Source organism: Vipera ursinii (assembly GCF_947247035.1).
Source record: "Vipera ursinii genome assembly, chromosome: 17".
Taxonomy (NCBI): Eukaryota; Metazoa; Chordata; class Lepidosauria; order Squamata; family Viperidae; genus Vipera; species Vipera ursinii.
This window is the reverse complement of record NC_139530.1, coordinates 5,869,689-5,891,637: the sequence shown is the minus strand read 5'-3', so window position 1 is coordinate 5,891,637 and position 21,949 is coordinate 5,869,689. Positions and strand designations below refer to the sequence as shown.

Here is a 21,949-nt window from a genome sequence, read left to right as displayed (position 1 = left end):
CCATTTTGCTATCTTCTAAGAGAGGGGTGTGTGTGTGGAAAAAAATTGCACATTTTGCAGAGTGCAATTTTCCCCTTCTCCAGATTCTTTAAAAAAAAAAACACTTTGGTTTTTATTTTAAAATGCATTCAGCCTATTTTGTATTTTTGGATTTTAGTATTTATTGCCCTGTTCACCGCCCTGAGTCCTTCGGGAGAAGGGCGGTATACAAATAAAATTATTATTATTATTATTATTATTATTATTATTATTATTATTATTATTATTATTATTATTATTATTATTATTATTATTATTATTATTATTATTATTTGACTCCTCGTGGGTCTGTGTGAACAGCGTCCCGGAAAATTTTCACTTACTACTATGGAATGTCGTGAATTTGGGGGGGAAAACGGAGACTTTGGTGTTTCAAAGTGGGATTTCTCTGCTGCAGCCGCCACATTTTGGAGTCCACATTTTGGAGTCCTCAATCTAATTTTTTATTATTATTATTATTATTATTATTATTATTATTATTATTATTATTATTATTATTATTATTATTTGACTCCTTGTGGGTCTGTGTGAACAGCGTCCCGGAAAATTTTCACTTACTACTATGGAATGTCGTGAATTTGGGGGGAAAAACGGAGACTTCGGTGTTTCAAAGTGGGATTTCTCTGCTGCAGCCGCCACATTTTGGAGTCCACATTTTGGAGTCCTCAATCTAATTTTTTTTTATTATTATTATTATTATTATTATTATTATTATTATTATTATTATTATTATTATTATTATTATTTGACTCCTTGTGGGTCTGTGTGAACAGCGTCCCGGAAAATTTTCACTTACTACTATGGAATGTCGTGAATTTGGGGGGAAAAACGGAGACTTCGGTGTTTCAAAGTGGGATTTCTCTGCTGCAGCCGCCACATTTTGGAGTCCACATTTTGGAGTCCTCAATCTAATTTTTTATTATTATTATTATTATTATTATTATTATTATTATTATTATTATTATTATTATTATTATTATTATTATTATTATTTGACTCCTTGTGGGTCTGTGTGAACAGCGTCCCGGAAAATTTTCACTTACTACTATGGAATGTCGTGAATTTGGGGGGAAAAACGGAGACTTCGGTGTTTCAAAGTGGGATTTCTCTGCTGCAGCCGCCACATTTTGGAGTCCACATTTTGGAGTCCTCAATCTAATTTTTTTTTATTATTATTATTATTATTATTATTATTATTATTATTATTATTATTATTATTATTATTATTATTATTTGACTCCTTGTGGGTCTGTGTGAACAGCGTCCCGGAAAATTTTCACTTACTACTATGGAATGTCGTGAATTTGGGGGGAAAAACGGAGACTTCGGTGTTTCAAAGTGGGATTTCTCTGCTGCAGCCGCCACATTTTGGAGTCCACATTTTGGAGTCCTCAATCTAATTTTTTATTATTATTATTATTATTATTATTATTATTATTATTATTATTATTATTATTATTATTATTATTATTATTATTATTTGACTCCTCGTGGGTCTGTGTGAACAGCGTCCCGGAAAATTTTCACTTACTACTATGGAACGTCGTGAATTTGGGGGGAAAAATGGAGACTTTGGTGTTTCAAAGTGGGATTTCTCTGCTGCAGCCGCCACATTTTGGAGTCCACATTTTGGAGTCCTCAATCTAATTTTTTATTATTATTATTATTATTATTATTATTATTATTATTATTATTATTATTATTATTATTATTATTATTATTTGACTCCTTGTGGGTCTGTGTGAACAGCGTCCCGGAAAATTTTCACTTACTACTATGGAATATCGTGAATTTGGGGGGAAAAACGGAGACTTTGGTGTTTCAAAGTGGGATTTCTCTGCTGCAGCCGCCACATTTTGGAGTCCTTGTCCAAAGGAACCCACAAATTGCTTTGTTAAAAAAAAAAGCTTTCGTCTTTCTTTCTTTTTTTCCCCTCCCTTGCCCCCTCCCTATACCAAACCGGCTGTGTTTTTGGGAAAAGCTTTTGAACGGCGAAGATTTGCATCCCGGTGGGAGCCCCTGAATGAAAAAAGAAAAAAAAGCAAGGTCGAGGACTGCAAAAGTTCAATCTAATTTATTTAAGGTGATGTTGGCAGAGGCGACAACTACATAGGTTAAAAAAAAAATATACAGTGGGTGTGCATGAGTGAATGTGCTTTACATGCCTCCGAAGCTTCCCTGGCTTAGGAAATAGAAGGGCGGGTATGTGCAAAGGCCCTTTTGTAAGCTCTGTGTTCAAGATTTAAGACAAAAACGTCGAGAGAGAGAAAAAACGACCGTCTTTTCGGACACCACACAGCCCAGGTCCGTTCCGAAGGAATGCCAACGCCTGCAAGCAAGCAGAAGGATTTCTTTCTTATTTTGGGTGGGCTCGTGTGATTCAAAATGGCCGAGAGCAACAATATTGAAATTCCCCTTTCTTCCCTCTCGTTTCCCAGAAAAATCCCAGATGTTCTCCGCGCCTTGGTTGGCTTGCTAAAGTGCTACTTGGAAGTAAAGTCTGATCTGGAAGACCAGAAATGGAGGGTTAAACACAGGGGAACCGGGGCAGGAATTCAACCTGCCGTAAGACGGGGACTGTCGGCTTCGAAAACGTGGCTGGGTTTTCGTGGATCCAAGCAACCAGCAGTTCCTCCAAAGAAAAAAGAGCTTGGTGGTGGGATTCAGCCGGTTCGCACCGCTTCGGCAGAACCGGTAGCTAATTTTTTTCGTCGCTCGGGCCCAGAACCGACTTCCGGAAGCGGCATCCACGCAGAGAACCGGTGTTTCGCCTATTTTGAATCGCACCGCTGTCCTTATCCCCACAGCCCTGTCTCCCCCCCCCCGCCCCCCAAGAGTGAAAATGTGGGGTTGCGTCCCCAAATGGCGTCAATTTCGGTATCAGCTCAGCTTTCCGACCAAGGTGAGTCGACCCGTGGCAGAGATGGCTGTTTTCAAGAGATTGCGTGTGCACTGCGTGGATCGTGTCCTGCTCACCAATAATGGGAGTTGCAACTCGGCCTCATTTCGATTGAGAAAAACGGGAGGCAAGTTATCTGGGCAGCATGAGCTGAAGGCCAAAAGCACAGGTAGATGACCTGGACCAGGGCTAGGCAACCTGGGCTCTTTTATGACTCGTGGACTTCAACTCCCAGAATTCTTCAGCCAGTGTGGGGGAACTGTGGCCCCCTCATGAGTCGTGGACTTCAACTCCCAGAATTCCTCAGCCACCACGGGGGAACTATGGCCCCCTCATGACTCGTGGACTTCAACTCCCAGAATTCCTCAGCCACCACGGGGGAACTATGGCCCTTTCATGACTCGTGGACTTCAACTCCCAGAATTCCTCAGCCACCACGGGGGAACTATGGCCCTTTCATGACTCGTGGACTTCAACTCCCAGAATTCCTGAGCCAGCATGGGGGAACTATGGCCCCTTCATGACTCGTGGACTTCCAGAATTCCTCAGCCAGCCATGGGGGAACTATGGTCCCTTCATGACTCGTGGACTTCAACTCCCAGAATTCCTCAGCCAGCCATGGGGGAACTACGGCCCCTTCGTGACTCGTGGACTTCAACTCCCAGAATTCCTGAGCCAGCATGGGGGAACTATGGCCCCCTCATGACTCGTGGACTTCAACTCCCAGAATTCCTCAGCCAGCATGGGGGAACTATGGCCCCTTCATGACTCGTGGACTTCACCTCCCAAAATTCCTCAGCCAGCCATGGGGGAACTATGGCCCCTTCATGACTCGTGGACTTCAACTCCCAGAATTCCTCAGCCAGCCATGGGGGAACTATGGCCCCTTCATGACTCGTGGACTTCAACTCCCAGAATTCCTGAGCCAGCCATGGGGGAACTATGGCCCCTTCATGACTCGTGGACTTCAACTCCCAGAATTCCTGAGCCAGCCTGGCTCAGCATGGAAACCTCTCCCTTTCCCCTCAGCGTGGCTGGCTCAGGAATTCTGGGAGTTGAAGTCCACCAGTCATAAAAGAGCCCAGGTTGCCTACCCCGAGTCCTGGACAGTGTCCTCCAGAAGTTCTGGACTACAACTCCCATCCCTACACGGCCAACAGTCTTCCTGGCCGGTGTGAAGGAAACTGAGGTGCAAGACCCCGGAGGAACGCCAAGCCTGACTTGAACGTTGTCTTTCCAAACACACGTTCTAGGACGTTCCACGCTGCAGGAAGCCATGAAGAAAGCTTCAGAGGCAAGATTGTCCCAGGATTTAAACCGTGGTTATTGTGGTTTCCTTCTTCTCGGCCCCTTTTCCTGGTCTTCGCCCATGGTGGCTCGGTGGGTTAGGACACTGAGCTTGTCGATCAGAAGGTCGGCAGTTTGGCGGGTCGAATCCCGAGTGCCGCGTAACAGAGTGAGCGCCTGTTACCCGTCCCAGCTTCTGCCAACCTAGCAGTTCGAAAGCACGTAAAAATGCAAGTAGAAAAATAGGGACCGCTCCGGTGGGAAGGTAACAGCGTTCCGTGCGCCTTTGGCGTCTAGTCATGCCGGCCACTTGACCACGGAGACGTCCTCGGACAAGCGCCGGCTCTTCGGCTTGGAAACGGAGATGAGCACCGGCCCCTAGAGTCGGAAACGACTAGCACGCGTGTGCGGGGGAACCTTTACCTATATACATGTATATTTATATATAGGGGGAAGTCCCGTGTTCCCATGGGACATGAAGAGAAAATCCGTGTTTCTTCTCCCTGCTTGTGGGCAAGGCTGTCGGAACAAAGGGAAAGGAGACGGCTTCTTTCTTGGCAACCTCCCAGGTTCAGCACCACCACCCCCCAAATCTGGAAGCGCAGACCCTCCGCCGGTGAATCAAAACGGGTCCCTCTGCCGAGCTGGCGACGGTGACTCCGCCTTGGCAGGAAAAGGCCTTTCCGTTCTCCAGTCGGTGTCTTTGCTTCTTCATCCTCCCGACACGGTCTTGCACCCCCCACCCCCACCCCCAAATCCAGACATTTCCCCTCCCCACCCCACCCCGCTTCCAAGCCCTGCTTTTTTTTTCCCCTGTTCTCTCCTGGGGGGGGGGCAAAAGGGCTCCCTGGATCCTTGTGCCTGCTTTTCCCTTTTGCGCATCAGGGCAGGATGGAGGCTTGAGAGAGGAGAGAGAAAGGGGGGTGGGGAAGGGAGGGAGGGAGAGAAATCGAGGGGGTGGGGGCTTCGGATGGAAGCTCAGTCCTGAGTGGCCTTCTGAGGCTGGGCACGGGCTTTCCGAGGGTGGGCATGGGCCTTAGGAGGTTGGGGAGGGGGCTCGGCAGCCTTGCCCTCCGGGAGGTGGGGGACGTCGGTGACGCCGGGGTGGATTCTGATCTCGCGCTTCAGGTAGGGGGTCTGGTCCTCACAGGCGTGGCAGTTGCAGTGCAAGATTTTCTCCACCAGCTTCTCCACCCGGGGCGTGCGATTGAGGGCGCAGTCCAGCGAAATCTGGCGGGGAGAAGGAGGGAAGATCACGAGCTGTGAAAGATCCCCATCCTTGGCCGTGGGCTCACGGCTCCAAACCTGCCTTTCAAAGCACCGGATTCTCCTCTGCAAACCTACGCACTTGAATAATAAGAAGAATAAGTTGGAAGGGACCTTGGAGGTCATCTAGTCCAACCCCCTGCTCGGGCAGGAAACCCTACACCATTGCAGGCAAATGGCTGTCCAGTCTCTTCTTAAAAACCTCCAGAGTTGGAGCACTCACCACTTCTGGAGGCAGGTGGTTCCACTGGCTAATTGTTCTCACTGTCAGGAAGTTTCTCCGTAGTTCCGGGTTGCTTCTCTCCTTAACTAGTTTCCATCAATTACTTCTCGTCCTGCCTTCCGGGGCTTTGGAGAAGAGCTTGACTCCCTCTTCTTTGGGGCAGCCCCTGAGATGCTGGAAGACTGCCATCATGTCCCCACCCCTCGTCCTTCTCTTTATTAAACTACACATACCCAATTCCAGCAACCGTTCCCTATATGTTTTAGCCTCCGGTCCCCCGATCATCTTCGTTGCTCTTCTCTGCACCCTTTCCAGAGTCTCAACATCTTTTTTACATCGTGGTGACCAAACCTGGGGTTATTTAGGGTTTTAATTTAATTTCAACATCTATATTTGTACATTCTATTATTTATGTCACTGTTCACCGCCCTGAGTCCTTAGGGAGAAGGGCGGTATACAAATCAAATCAAATCAAATAAATAAATAAATAAATATTTTCCCCCCCCCCACTTCTCCTTAATCTGCCCCAGCTGGATTTTCCCCACCCTCCTTAGCACGCCCGGCCACCCTCCCTCCCGCCTCACCGTAAATGGAAGGACCGCGTGTTGCGAAACGGGCACCCCTTTGTGCAACCCGCAACCCTTTCTGCCGGGAACAAGACGCAGAGACTCACAATTTCCCACTGGATGGTAGAGGGCATGCAGGAATCGCAGTGCACCAGGGACTCCGTGGACTGTGGCAGAGTCTTGGGGACGCTGTAGCTGAAGCACTGACCCATGCAGGCCCTGCGGGGGGGGTGGGGTGGAGGAAGAGGAGGAGGAAGAGGAGGGAGAAGGAATTAGGAATATATTGTGGCGGAGCCCGGTCTCCTGGCTCTTGCCTGTTGCGCACAGGCGGGCATCTCGGAGGCAGTTTGCGTTGGCGCGGCACAGATCGAAGTGCTCCAAGTCTTTGGAGTGGGGGGGGGGGATTTTTAAAAGACTCCAGTTACCACCAAGCCCTGAGGGGCTCACCTGGGTGTCCTTCTTGTTAGGCATATGGTGTTAGCCTACAATGTTGGGTTGAAAATATATTAACCATAATGCTATGACTTTAAGAAGTTAATTGGCCAATGGGTGTGTAAGTGTTCTCATGGCCATAAGAGGAAGCTAGGAATGTAGCTTCTCTCTCTCTCTCTCTCTCTCTCTGAATTCACTGATCTCTACTATTACTGTTTTTACACCACCTTAAAGTAAGCTACTTTTTGCTTTTACAACTCAGTGTACCCCTGTGTGTGACTCTTACTGCTCTTCCTTGTCTGTGCAACTCTTTGGTAGCACAAGGAGACCTCTGCACATCAAATTCCTTAACACTTCTCAAGGAAAGCCAGCAGAAAGAGGCATCGCTGTCCAAATTTGAACAGAGTAACAACGTTGGAAGGGACCCTCGGAGGTCTTCTAGTCCAACCCCCTGCTCAAGCGGGGGACCCGATAACTGCGCATGGAGATTCTCAGTACCTCGTTGTCCCCAACGATGCTTTTTCAGGCAGACGATGGACTTTCTTGGGTTTTTCTTGGAAGACCTTCCGCTTCTCCGCCGAAGAAGCTTCATCGGGCTCTTGAGTGGAGGGTGAGGAAGGGAAGGACCATCCAGTCAGAGCTGAAGAAGCTTCTCGGATGAGAAGCGAAAGGTCTTCAAAGGAAAACAAGGAAGTCCAGTGGCCTCGTGGGAAAAAAGCATCCTTGGCACCCATTTTATACCATTCCAGACAGACGACAGCCCAGTCCCGCAGAGCCGGCTCAGGAATTCTGGGAGTTGAAGTCCACGAGTCATGAAGGGGCCATAGTTCCCCCATGCTGGCTCAGGAATTCACGAGTCATGAGGGGGCCATAGTTCCCCCATGCTGGCTGAGGAATTCTGGGAGTTGAAGTCCACGAGTCATGAAGGCCATAGTTCCCCCACGCTGGCTCAGGAACTCTGGGAGTTGAAGTCCACGAGCCATGAAGGGGCCATAGTTCCCCCATGCTGGCTCAGGAATTCTGGGAGTTGAAGTCCACCAGTCATGAAGGGGGCCATAGTTCCCCCATGCTGGCTGAGGAATTCTGGGAGTTGAAGTCCACGAGTCATGAAGGGGGCCATAGTTCCCCCACGCTGGCTCAGGAATTCTGGGAGTTGAAGTCCACGAGCCATGAAGGGGCCATAGTTCCCCCATGCTGGCTCAGGAATTCTGGGAGTTGAAGTCCACGAGTCATGAAGGGACCATAGTTTCCCCATGCTGGCTCATAAATTCTGGGAGTTGAAGTCCATGGGTCATGAAGCCATAGTTCCCCCATGCTGGCTGAGGAATTCTGGGAGTTGAAGTCCACAAGCCATGAGGGGGGCCATAGTTCCCCCATGCTGGCTTGAGGAATTCTGGGAGTTGAAGTCCGCAACTCACAAAGGGGCCATAGTTCCCCCATGCTGGCTGAGGAATTCTGGGAGTTGAAGTCCGCGAGTCATGAAGGGGCCATAGTTCCCCCATGCTGGCTCAGGAATTCTGGGAGTTGAAGTCCACGAGTCATGAAGGGGGCCATAGTTCCCCCATGCTGGCTTGAGGAATTCTGGGAGTTGAAGTCCGCAACTCATAAAGGGGCCATAGTTCCCCCATGCTGGCTGAGGAATCCTGGGAGTTGAAGTCCGCCAGTCATAAAAGAGCCAAGGTCGCCTACCCCTGGCCCAGTCTCTTTTTCTTCAAAGCCTCCGATGTTGCAGCCCCCACAATGTTGAGCCCCTCAACGGGGCGAAGAGAGCCGCTGCGGGCCGTCAGGCCTAAAAGGGAAGGTGGGATTCCGTGGCCGAGCCATTATCCGTACCTGTTTTGGATGGCTACCGAATTGCATCCTTCGTGGCTGATAATCTGGGTGATGTTCTTCGCCTCGCACCAGGCGTTCTTATCCGGAAACAGGGTGAGTTTGTTAATATGAAACGGGGCCGCTAAGCTCAGGCAGGGGAAGAACGCACCCAGCAGAAGCCTCAGCATCCTGGCTGCCACCAGCGGAAACCTAGAAGTGGGTGGAAATGAACTTTTTTAAATGATTAGGGGGGGAAAAAAAACATTCTCCCCCCCCTCCAATCTGGCGCTCTTCCAGTAGTTGCCTGTTTCAAAAAGTCCTTGACTTACGACCACAACGGGCCCAACATTTAAATTATTAAATTAAATTAAATTAAATTTCTGGGGCTAAGCGAGACGGTTGTTAAGCGGGTTAACAGTTGTGAAGTGAACCACTGCGGTTTGTTAAGCCGGTAACCCGGTTTACCTTCGTAACCGGGCTTCCCCGTTGTCGGAAGGTCGCAAAAGGGGATCACGGGACACACCCCGCCCCCCCCCGCGGGACGCTGCGACCGTCGTAAATATGAGTCAGTTGGCCAGTGTCCGCATTTTTATCGCATGACCATGGGGATGCTGGAACGGTCGTTAAGTGTGAAAAATGGTCAGAAGGCATTTTTCCCGGTGCCGTTGTGACTTTGAACTTGTCAGTAAGTGAACTTGTCAGTTGAGAACTACTTGTATTTTAACAAGACTATTCTATTTTTTTAAAAAAAAAATTCCCACATTTCTAGAGAAGGGTGTTCAGCCTCTCATTGAGAACTGGAATTGTTGGGGAGGGGAGGGGTTTTGTATTCAAAAATGTACTGTAAAACTTTTCAATTAAAAAAAAAGAGAACTGGAATTGTTAAAAAGAAAAAGAAATAAAGAATGCGGTCCATAACGAGAACTTGTTGTATTTCTGCATCTGAAGACATTCTGCATAAATCAAACACTCTATTAAGCAGCTTAGCTAGAGATAAAAATGCACACACACACCCCAAAGCAGTATAAATAAAATAGATGCAATCCAAAGAAAATTGCATTTTTAAAATAAAAAAATAAAGCAATACTTAATTTTGGGGGTTTCGTTAAAAAAAATGGAAGAATTTTCCATTTTTCTTGAAGAATTTTATAAGGGAATCATTCCAAGAAAGGGCTTAGAAGAGCAGAGTCAAATTATTTGATTGAAATTGAATTTTCCACTGTAATTCAAATGCTTATACAGCGAAGAGGGGAAAACTCTGCAATTTAGAATGCGGCCAGCAGGGGTCACTGTAGGGAAAGGCAAGTTGATAATTCAGTTTTATGGATTTTTCGCAAAGTTTGGTTTTAAAAAAGTAAAGATAAAGAAATCAAAAGTGAAAAATAAAAATTCTGTGTTGTCTTCCTGGAAATATCCATGTTGTCTTTTCGGCAAAAATATAGGTTAGGCTTAGGTTATTCTGTGAACTTTGACTTCCCAAACAATATTGTTGAGATTTCCTGGTGGTGACTCGTCCAAGGAAAAATTCAGCCGTGCCCTTCCTTTAGCAACCTGTTATGGATCTGTGAACATTTTCCCACTGTGACCTAAATTTTCCATCTCAAAAATAAGTCTTCCTTCTGGGAAGTTGATAAGTGATGCAAAACTGCCTAATGATTACAGAGAAATTACGTTTCTTGGCCAAAGATGATATTATCTGCATTTTATCCTTAGGTAGAATAAAATATTTCTAAACCTTTCCACCTTCCTCTGCTATTACTTGGCATTATTTCCATAATGATTAATGCTCTTTTTGTGACAGTGCAAAACAAAATAATAATACAGTACTTCAAAAGGTTTGGGAAAAAGCCTTAAGCAAGATTTTTTTTGAGCATCGTTATTTATTTGGGAAGATCACCCACAACATGGTGGCGCTGATTTAAGTGCAGTCGTGGTCCTCAACGTACGACCACGGTCGAGCCCAAAATTTATGTTGCTAAATGAGAAATTTGTTAAGTGAGTTGAGTTGTGCCCGATTTTACGACCTTTCTCGCCACAGTTGTTAAGTGAATCAGTGCAAGTTGGTAAGTTAGTACGACGGTTGTTAAGTGGATCTGACTTTCCCCATTGACAAAAGGGGATCCCAGGACCTTGGGGCACATCAACGGTCATAGGTATGAATCGGCTCCCAAGCATCTGAATGCAAATCGCATGACCTCAGGGATGTTGCCGCGGTCATCAGCGTGAAAAAGAGACATAAGCCACTTTTTTCAGCGACGTCGTAACTTTAACCGTCCCTAAGTGAGCTGCTGTAAGTCAAGGACCACTTGTAAACGTTTTCCCGTTTTCTCTATTCTATACATGGCTGCGATTTGTGGATACGGAGCCAAACAGCTTGAGAAGACACCAGAACCAGACCCAACCCAGCAATCGACCTTTTTATCCGGAGAAGCAGTTCAGAATTGTTTCAGAAGACTTAGGTGAGTTGGCAATTTATAACGCAGCTCGTGAAAGAAGGCGCAATTTTAATGAAATTTTCTTAGCCAGGAAAAGGTGCTGGCAAACTCCTTCTAGAGTAATGGCGAAGCCCTAATGGTGAGCTGATCCTTATTGGACTGATCTCGACAATAATAATTAATAATAATAATAATAATAATAATAATAATAATAATAATAATAATAATAATAATAATAAATATAATAATAATAATAATAATAATAATAATAATAATAAAAATCTGCTTTGAATGGTGGATCCCAAAGAAATTGGCAAGGATTTTGGGCAGGACAGGTATTTGCAGAAAGCATGCCAAGCAGGAGGATTGGATAAATGCTTTTAAGAAAAACACGGGGGATGTCTCTGTGAATTCGCCAGAGAACTGAGCTGAAATCAAGTCAGACTTTAGTTTTAATTTATGTAAAGAGAAAGAAATTTCCCTGACTTGTCAAAAATCCTAGGAAAACGAAGGAAGTCTCAGCAGATCCCACCCACCCCATATCGGTGTGATTTCAGGAAGCCAAACAAGATTCATTAACAGAAGATGATAAACAGGTAGACCGACAAGACGCCTGCCTGTGTCAAAGTCTTCCTTTATACAATAACTCACATAGAATACATTAGTTAAGGTATGCATGCTGTAATTATAGGCGGAACAAATGCATCGGTCTGGAGTCCCCTGTGGTGAACCCATTCAGCCCATTTACATCTTTTTAATTTATTGCTCTGGCCTCTCTAACCCTGTTCCCTGCATTTGGAAAAAGACGTAATTCTGCTTTCGGAGCTGAGCGAGGTCGCTCCTCCTGAGGGTGGGGCCGAGGGGGGGCAGCCTGCCAAGCCAAACGAAATTAGGGCAAAGATTAAAGATGCCAACAGGGAATCAAAAGCAGCACAGAACATTTCGGAGCGTAGACTGGATCTGGGAGTGAATGGAATACTTGGATAGGAGTGTTATGCAGCCCTGCTCCGATTTTTTGCTGGGTGGGAAATAAGAATGATTTGTTGGTGACTTTGCACAAATCTTCTGAAGTGCAAAAAGCTAAAGAAGAGCCAAGCTTTTCTCTAGGTAAGGCTGGAGAACAGAACAGAACAGAACAGAACAGAACAGAACAGAACAGAACAGAATAGAATAGAATAGAATAGAATAGAATAGAACAGAACAGAATAGAATAAAGAGAGATGGAATGGAATGGAATGGAATTAGAATAGAATAGAATAGAATAGAATAGAATAGAATAGAATAGAATAGAATAGAATAGAATAGAATAGAATAGAATAGAATAGAATAGAATAGAATATGGAATGCAGAATAGAATAGAATAGAATAATAGAGGGAATGAAGAATAGAATAGAATAATAGGAGGAATATAGAATAGAATAGAATAGAATAGAATAGAATAATAGGAGGAATGAAGAATATAATAGAATAATAGGAGAAATATAGAATAGAATAGAATAGAATAGAATAGAATAGAATAGAATAGAATAGAATAGAATAGAATAGAATAGAATAGAATAGAATAGAATAGAATTCAAGGAATAAAGAATAGAATAGAATAGAATAGAATAGAATATGGAATGCAGAATAGAATAGAATAGAATAGAATAGAATAGAATAGAATAGAATAGGATAGAATAGAATAGAATAGAATAGAATAGAATAGAATAGAATAGAATAGAATAGAATAGAATAGAATAGAATAGAGTCAGAATTGGATAGAACACAATGAATAGAACAGAATAGTATTAAAAGACTTGACTAGATTAGATGAACAGAACAGAAGAATTAGAGAATTAAATAGAATAGAACACAATGAATAGAACAGAACAGAATTAAAAAGAGACTAGAACAGAACAGAACAGAACAGAACAGAATAGAATAGAATAGAATAGAATAGAATAAAGATGGAATAGAATAGAATAGAATAGAATAGAATAGAATAGAATAGAATAGAATAGAATAGAATAGAATAGAATAGAATAGAATAGAATAGAATATGGAATGCAGAATAGAATAGAATAGAATAATAGAGGGAATGAAGAATAGAATAGAATAATAGGAGGAATATAGAATAGAATAGAATAGAATAGAATAGAATAGAATAGAATAGAATAGAATAGGATAGAATAGAATAGAATAGAATAGGAGCTGGAAGGGACCTTGGAGGTCTTCTAGTCCAGCCCCCTGCTCAAGCAAGAATACCTGCATCTTTGCAGAGATGCTGTTAGCGTCAAGAGTTCAAATTGTTTTCCATCTTGGCGATTTAAAGCTGCAATTATCTCGTTTGGGCAGCAGGCTGAGCATGACGGACTCCGATGCCAGCAGACAAAAAAGAGGAGCTTTTTTTTTTCTTTCTTTCTTTCTTAAAATGGACCTACATATTTTGCCCTTCCCCAATCCCTGGCTTTTTCAGGAAAAAAAGGGGGGGAAAAGAAAACATTCCGATGAATAGCCCAGCCCAGAGGAGAAAAACAAAGGTGCTAAAATCCTAGATTCCAAACAGGATGATTTTTCCCCCCCTCTTTTAGTAGACAGCAGGTGGGATCCTGCTAAACTGTTAAAAAGAGAATTTTGCAGCCTTTATTTCAAGAAAACCGAGAGAAAGAGACACTCAAAGAGGAATTGACAACAGTTGTAAATTTAAAAGCAAAGCCACCTCTTCCTTAGCCTACCAATAAGACTACACCCAAATCTTCCGTCTTTGCAACAAATAAACTTCGAAAACGTAAGTTCTGTTTAGCCGTAAATTAATGATTTTTTCCCCCCTCCGGTAATAGGGACATTGCTAGCAGCTGTATTATTACAAGCACAAAAAAAAAACCAGGATGCAGGTATAAAAACAGCAAGCAGAGAGCAGATATTCTCTCCTTCAGTTATGGGTAACGAGGGGGAATTCATTTATGTATTTTGAGGGTTCACTTCTAGTGTGTGCGATCTGTCTTAATGGGCTCTCTGTGGCACGCAACATCTCATCAGCCAAGACCAAAAATAAAAATAAAAATCGCAACTGCATCTTAATTGTATTTTAAAAAGCCACCGAACCTCAGAGATATAAAGCCTTCTTCCCTACTCAAAGGGGCAGCCACGATTGGCGAAGTGGGTCCAAAGACACATGGGAATCGAAACCGTTTTAACCTGTTCACGGAGCTGCAGGATTTTACCCCGAGAGCATGCATGGAAAAGATTTGAGCTGCTGGCACGCAGGGCGCATTAGATGTTAGATCTCTTTGCTAGAACCACCGAGAGGCCGAGAGCTTTGGAGGAAAACTTGTAGAAAAGTCTCTGCTTGCTCCTAACTTGGTTTGCGCCTTCTGTGTCCTTCGAGACCCTCCAAAAGGCCACCGCAGTCATGGCTGCTTTGGAGACAGGTGCCCTCTTTCCTCCCAAACCAGGATCCACAGGGCGGGAGCAATCGAGGTTAGCTTCAGAAGAGACAGACCCCACCCAGCTAACCATGCTTAGCCTCCCATTGTGCTATCCCAGATCCTGGGAGTGGAGCAGGGATCGTGGGATATTCCCACCAGCTGTCTCTCCGAGTCCTAACCTGGCCTGATCCGGTTTGGCTTCTCAAGGGAAGCAAGATGGGACACGCTTTCGGATGACACGCTTTCGGATTGGAAAAAGCCCAAAATCGTAAAAAAAACGAACCCAAAGTTTCTCTTCAGTGGGAAAGCCAAAGATTTATTGATTTATTTTTATTTTAATTCCATTTATATCCCGCCCTTCTCCGAAGACTCAGGGCGGCTTACAAGCTTAGCAGTAGCCTTCATTCTATGTATTAGGGTGGAAGAAATCAGAGGGGAGAAGAAAGAGCTTCTTGTAACTGAGATGGTGGGGAGACTTTTTAGAAGCCCCCCCCACGCACACACACACACACGCACTCCCCTCCCTCCAAAGTCAAGAATCCGCTTAAAAGCTTCGGCTTTAAAGAATTCTTGCTTTCCCATCGGAGTGGCTCCTTTAAAAACCAAGGGGGTGTCTTGTTTTGCTTTAGTTGCCCCCTTTAAAAAAGCCAGATACAGAAGCAGGACAAAAAAAAAAAAAGTAGAGCCTCCCTATCCAGGGGTAGTCTACCTCCCATAATCAGTTCACCACCCCAGTGCTGGGAGAGCAAAGTAAAAAGGGGCTACGTGTGACGGATTGGTTTCAAACCGTGGAATGATTTTAAATGGGGTTCCCGTCCCCGTCTTTTAAAGAAAGAGACTTCACGGGGTTGCTTCGTTTGCTTGGCTGGTCCAACTTGTGTTTTTCCTCAGATTTAAGGGAAGAAAAGAAAAAAAAAAACTCGTTGAAGTTGTTCCCTGGCTGAGCATTACTTGATCTGGTTCTCTTTAAGTGGATAATAACAGCCGCTGCCTAGAATTTCCCTGGCGATGTTATATTAATGGTGTAAATCTCTAATGAAGCAAATTGGGTGATCAAATTATTTGGAATCGCCGTAGAACAGTAAGGACTTTTTAAACCAGTCTAGCCCAAATAAATGTTCATTTTCAACAGAAGTAATAGGGTTTTTTTTAAAAAAAAAAAGTCCCTTTGGGTAGGAAGCGCAGAATTGTTTTTTTAAACGCACGCAATGTTTTAACTTCATTTTTTTAACATTAAGAAGACAAGTTTGTCTTCTCCTTGTTCAAAGATGTATTTTTTTTATTCCCTTCAGATATTCAAAGCCAGGCCCAAATTAATACATTTTTTTCATTCTTAATCAACAATAAGAGAGAGAGAGAGAGAGAGAGAGAGAGAGAGAGAGAGGAGAAAAGATTAGAAGAAGATCTTCCTAAAAAACATTTCCAGACTGGGATTTTTTCACAAATTCTTTCCTTTTTGTTCTAAGCAGCGAGAGAGGATCGAGGAAAGACAGATGGAAATATTTTAATGGCTGAAAAAAAAAACCTGGTTCCCTCCAGCACGTTTCTCATCTGTAATTGATTTATTTCCTAAGATTTCTCCTCTTTCAAACCATCCATCACTGTGGAGGATAAGAGGGAAGAAAGTGTATGCGTGGGGTGGGGGGGGGGAGCATTTTAAAAATATCTGGTCTTGATAAGTGGCAAAGAGACACAAGTTTGCCCCCCTTCCACACAACCCCTTGGAAACGGGGGGGGGGGACTTGAAGAATTATTATTATCTTGTGGACTAGCATCTTTGGGCTTTTGCTGCCTGGCACAGGGGGAAATAATTGGCAAATTGCTAGTGCCCCCCATCCAGCACAATCTTTTGGAATTGCCAGTACATTTATAGCTTTATATGCCTTTCTAGGTGAATCCCTGATTGACACCCCAAGTAAACACACCCACCATCCAGGAGAAAACAAGGTGTGTGAATGTTTACACCAAAGACAAGGGACTAAAACTTCCTGTTCCGAACCGTTGTTTTTTTTTCAGAGACAAAATAGAAATAATGGCATAATAATAATAATAATAATAATAATAATAATAATAATAATAATAGCAATAATAATAATAATAGCAACAATAATAATAATAGCAATAATAATAATAATAATAGCAATAATAATAATAATAATAATAATAATAATAATAATAATAATAATAATAATAATAGTAATAATAATAAAGCTCTCCTGGCTGCCGTTGTGCCGAAACATAAATTGTAAGTGATGAATTTTTGAAACGCAAGAGGGGCCGGCCGCATCTCCCTTTGGGCACACAATGTGGAATTTCACATTTGTTTCCTTTTAAAGTTTGGAAGCTCGGTAAAGGAGTTGCAAAAACCGCTAAACGCTCATGTGTGACTTGAGCTGTGTTCGTGGATCCTGTAAGTCACCATAGGAAACAGGAGGCTGAATCCACAAACAGGTTGAAGCATTTACCACCACCACCCCAAAAAAAAAAAAACCACGAAGACAGCCTGTGGTCAGATCAATTACATCTTCTACTTAAGGATTTATTTATTTATTTACAGTATTTTAAAAAAAAAAGAAACACCTTTCTTTCTGGTCCTAGCTTAGATTTCAGGCATTGAAATCCTGCAGAGCGGGTGTGTCAACCTGAAGGTGGATGGGTTATTTTGAAAAGGATTTTTGAAAAAAATCAACTCACCCTTTGGAACAGGAGTTTGAATCCCGTAAAAATAAAAAAAAAAAGATCTTGCAGCAGCCAAAGATTAAAACAAGTTTATCCAATCAGGTCCACGGGAGCACAGCTCAAAATCCAGGCGTAAAAGTCCGTGTCTGATAAAATCTGTGAAAGTTTATGTTTGCTAAAGCATCCCAGGATTATAAGAAAAAAGCCAAAAGGGTGGGGGAGGAAGAAGGGAGATAATTAGCAGCTGAACCACCAAAAACAAACCAACCAACCCCCCCCACACACACACACACAAACCCAACTTACTTTCCGTGTTAATTTGCAGAGAGATCCGAACTTTCAGTCAATTCCGAGTAATTTTTTTAATCTCTCCTCCGGGAACAACCTTCTCAGTGTAAAAAAAAACACAAAAACTAAAGTTGTCCAAAAAGATCCAGAAACGGACACACACACACACACAAATCACAAAGCTCCTGCAGGCTGGAGCAGTCGAGGTAGAAGGGGAAAAAGTTGGGTTTTGAAAGCAAAACGGAGGCAGAGGACAGAGCTGTTCAGAAGTCGTTGCAGCATCTTAAAGGCAGAGTTTAAATCTGTTCGTCCCTCAAGTGGAGGACGCTGGCTTATAAGTCAGCCTCATTTCTCCTCCTCCTCCTCCTCCTCCTCCTCCTCCTCCTCCTCCTCCTCCTCCTCCTCCTCCATCTCTTCCTTTCAGCTTCTCTGGCTCCTGTCAGGTCAGGAAGGGAATTAAAAAAAAAGAGAGACTTTTAAAGCATCTTGCCTAGAGATGGTTATATTTCCGAGAGGCAAGAATGAGCCGAGTTTGGGAAGAAAAGCAAAAAATAATTACAAGTTGCCAGATTCTGCACCCTCCAGATACGCTGCGAAAACCTGTGGCTGGAGAGGGGAGGAAGGGCTGTCAGCCTTATTGAGAAACACACACACACACACACACACGCACACACACACACACCAGATTTAGAGGCAAGCCTACCTTTATTGCCTTGGCGTCCTTCTTTGTGGGTGTTGCGTTCCACTCGGATGAAAAGATTCAGGCCTGAAAGACGGGCCAGACCGGTGGTGCCCAAGAGCCCTGGAGATCTAAACTGGATCTGTTGGTCTTAGATCTCGTCTCGGGGACGGTGGTGTGTGTGGGGGGGGGCTTGGCCCCTTCTAGGAAAGCCGCTGCCCAGGTTTCAACCTTGACCCTTAAGCAGAACCTCCCAGTGGGGAAACAGACAGCCAGCCTTGCACCCACGGAAGGTGCCTTGCGCTTGAGGGTGGGTGGGTGCCCAAGGGGAATCAAGCGAGGGCAGGGCGACCTGGGCGTTGGGTGAGCGCCGTGGAGGCGGGAAAGCCTGTTTTAGCTCAAGAGTTGGCCTGGTAGCTTGCATTCTCGGCTCCCGGAACCTGGTTGAGTGCCAGAGCTGGAACATGTCAAGACAGAGCAAGACACTGGCGTGGGTGCGAGAGGCATCCCTCCGCGCTTCCAAGCCACACCTGGGTGCCCGGGAGACGGGTGGGCATCCCCTCCCCTCCTCCTGCCCACCCGGATTGATATCCTGCTCCTTGCGCATTCGGGCACCCGGCGGGGAAGTTAGGCACCCACCCCGTCTCTTCCGGCACGCAGCCTTGCCCGGTTCTGCCCCGTGGCCAGGACCGGATTGCACCAAGGGCCCGGCTGGCATGTGTGAACTCTGGCAAGGGCTGGGGAGAACATCTGGGCTAGTTCTTTGGAATGCAGCCGGAGCGGCGGGGAGGGGGGGGCAGATCTGGTTTGCTGAGGCCCGGAATGCAAACCTCAGCTGCTTTGTTTCTTGGGATATCAGCTTTCCCCCTTCCTCCCGCATCCTTTTTTTTGGGGGGGGGGGGCGGAGAGCCTCTGATTATTATTTTTAATTTTAAAGAAAGGAGGTTGTTTTTAAAAAAAGAAGGATAATTTGTGGAGCTTTCTTTTCTTTTCTCAGACTGGCACGGAAGGAGCCCAGAGAAGAGAATCGCAGAGCTTGAAGGGAACTTGGAGGTCATCTAGTCCAACCCCTTGGCTCAAGCAGGAGGCCTTATACCGGGGAATTGGGGACTTCAATTCCCAGAATTCAATTCTGAGAGTTGAAGTCCACAAGTCTTAAAAGTTGCCACCGTTGAGGACCACCACCACCCCCTGCCTTATACCATTTGGGACAAATGGCTGCCCAGACACTTCTTAAAAAAAAAAACAGTTTTGGATCACCCACAATTATACCCCTGTTTAGATAAAAAGGCCACGGAGAGATTTATGTATGTATTTTTTTTTTTAAAGTCACTTTTCTTTCTAAGACAGTATGCACTAGCTGGGAGTATTTCGATCAAAGCAACCGAGCTTCGGGACCCAATGGATCCTCCCTGTTTCAGAGGCAGTCTACCTCTAAATTTACAATAATTCTGCATGTGGGGTTGCTAAAGTTTCAGGTATTTCCTTCCCCCCCCGCCCCCTATTATCTGGGAATGGCTAAAAAAAATATCCCTAGAACTCTCTCTGCTAAATACACCACCCCATAAGGCAGCTAGGAGGACCCCTGCTTGTGGCCTTGGCAAGTAGAAATAAATAAAATCCAAGTGGCAATTGAGCCTGCAAATCCAGGAGCGGTCTACCTGAGTCACAGCACAGGGGACAGATTTTGCACCGATGCTCTGCCAGCGGGGCTGGCCTTCTCGCACACACGGGGCTGATTTTCTGAAGCGCTTTTAACATGCTGCCAAAAAAAAAAACAGAATTTCTAACTCACTCCGGCGAGATTTGAGCCAGAAAGCCAAATCTCAAACTGTAAGCAAGAGAGAGGGAAAGCAGGGCGCCCGCAGCAGAGCTGTTGTAAATGATGTGCCCAGTTTGATCTGACTCAAGTCTCTGAGCACCCACCTCGTGGGTGGCACTGGCTACCCCTTGGCACGTGGCAGATGCTTCGTGCAGCAAAGATCCTTTTCTTTCCCCAGCTTGAATTTGGGGCCTTCAGCCGTTTAGGACAGGGGTGAAGAGGCCAGCTGGGGGTGGCCAGAGGGCAGAAGAGGTGCCCACCAGGTCACTGTCCACTGCCTGCCCTCAGCTGCCCAAACCTGGCCATAGAATAGAATAGAATAGAATAGAATAGAATAGAATAGAATAGAATAGAATAGAATAGAATAGAATAGAATAGAATTAGAATAGAATAGAATAGAAGAATAGAAAATATGGAACGGAATGAAATAATAGAATAGAATAGAATAGAATAGAATAGAATAGAATAGAATAGAATAGAATTAGAATTAGAATAGAGTAGAATATGGAATAGAATAGAATAGAATAGAATAGAATAGAATAGAATAGAATAGAATAGAATAGAATAGAATAGAATAGAATAGAATATGGAACGGAATGAAATAATAGAATAGAATAGAATAGAATAGAATAGAATAGAATAGAATAGAATTAGAATTAGAATAGAGTAGAATAGAATATGGAATAGAATAGAATAGAATAGAATAGAATAGAATAGAATAGAATAGAATAGAATAGAATAGAATAGAATAGAAGAATAGAAAATATGGAACGGAATGAAATAATAGAATAGAATAGAATAGAATAGAATTAGAATTAGAATAGAGTAGAATATGGAATAGAATAGAATAGAATAGAATAGAATAGAATAGAATATGGAACGGAATGAAATAATAGAATAGAATAGAATAGAATAGAATAGAATAGAATAGAATTAGAATTAGAATAGAGTAGAATAGAATATGGAATAGAATAGAATAGAATAGAATAGAATAGAATAGAATAGAATAGAATAGAATAGAATAGAATAGAATAGAAAATATGGAACGGAATGAAATAATAGAATAGAATAGAATAGAATAGAATAGAATAGAATAGAATAGAATAGAATAGAATTAGAATTAGAATAGAGTCGAATAGAATATGGAATAGAATAGAATAGAATAGAATAGAATAGAATAGAATAGAATAGAATAGAATAGAATTAGAATTAGAATAGAGTAGAATATGGAATAGAATAGAATAGAATAGAATAGAATAGAATAGAATAGAATAGAATAGAATAGAATAGAATAGAATAGAATAGAAAATATGGAACGGAATGAAATAATAGAATAGAATAGAATAGAATAGAATAGAATAGAATAGAATAGAATTAGAATTAGAATAGAGTAGAATAGAATATGGAATAGAATAGAATAGAATAGAATAGAATAGAATAGAATAGAATAGAATAGAATAGAATAGAATAGAATAGAAAATATGGAACGGAATGAAATAATAGAATAGAATAGAATAGAATAGAATAGAACAGAATAGAACAGAATAGAAAATATGGAATGGAACGGAATAGAGTAGAATAGAATAGAATAGAGTAGAATAGAATAGAATAGAATAGAATAGAATAGAATAGAATAGAATAGAATAGAATAGAATATATGAAATAGAATAGAATAGAATAGAATAGAATATATGAAATAGAATAGAATAGAATAGAATAGAATAGAATAGAATAGAACAGAACAGAATAGAATGAATAGAATAGAATAGAATAGAATAGAATAGAATAGAATAGAATAGAATATGGAACGGAATGAAATAATAGAATAGAATAGAATAGAATAGAATAGAATAGAATAGAATAGAATAGAATTAGAATTAGAATAGAGTAGAATAGAATATGGAATAGAATAGAATAGAATAGAATAGAATAGAATAGAATAGAATAGAATAGAATAGAATAGAATAGAATAGAAGAATAGAAAATATGGAACGGAATGAAATAATAGAATAGAATAGAATAGAATAGAATAGAATAGAATTAGAATTAGAATAGAGTAGAATAGAATATGGAATAGAATAGAATAGAATAGAATAGAATAGAATAGAATAGAAT

General features: G+C 43.0%; 1 protein-coding gene across 1 annotated transcript; it reads right to left on the bottom strand.

Annotated features, from left to right (window-relative positions):
* Positions 1–5,203: 5,203 nt before the first annotated feature.
* Positions 5,204–17,391, bottom strand: NBL1 (NBL1, DAN family BMP antagonist; the record flags this gene model as incomplete). Its single annotated transcript, XM_083375657.1, has 4 exons — positions 17,352–17,391; positions 8,546–8,734; positions 6,388–6,499; positions 5,204–5,455 (listed from the first exon to the last, which is right to left on the bottom strand). The coding sequence occupies exons 2-4, from the start codon at positions 8,710–8,712 to the stop codon at positions 5,204–5,206; spliced, it is 531 nt and encodes a 176-aa protein (XP_083231783.1). The 5' UTR covers positions 8,713–8,734; positions 17,352–17,391.
* Positions 17,392–21,949: the final 4,558 nt, after the last annotated feature.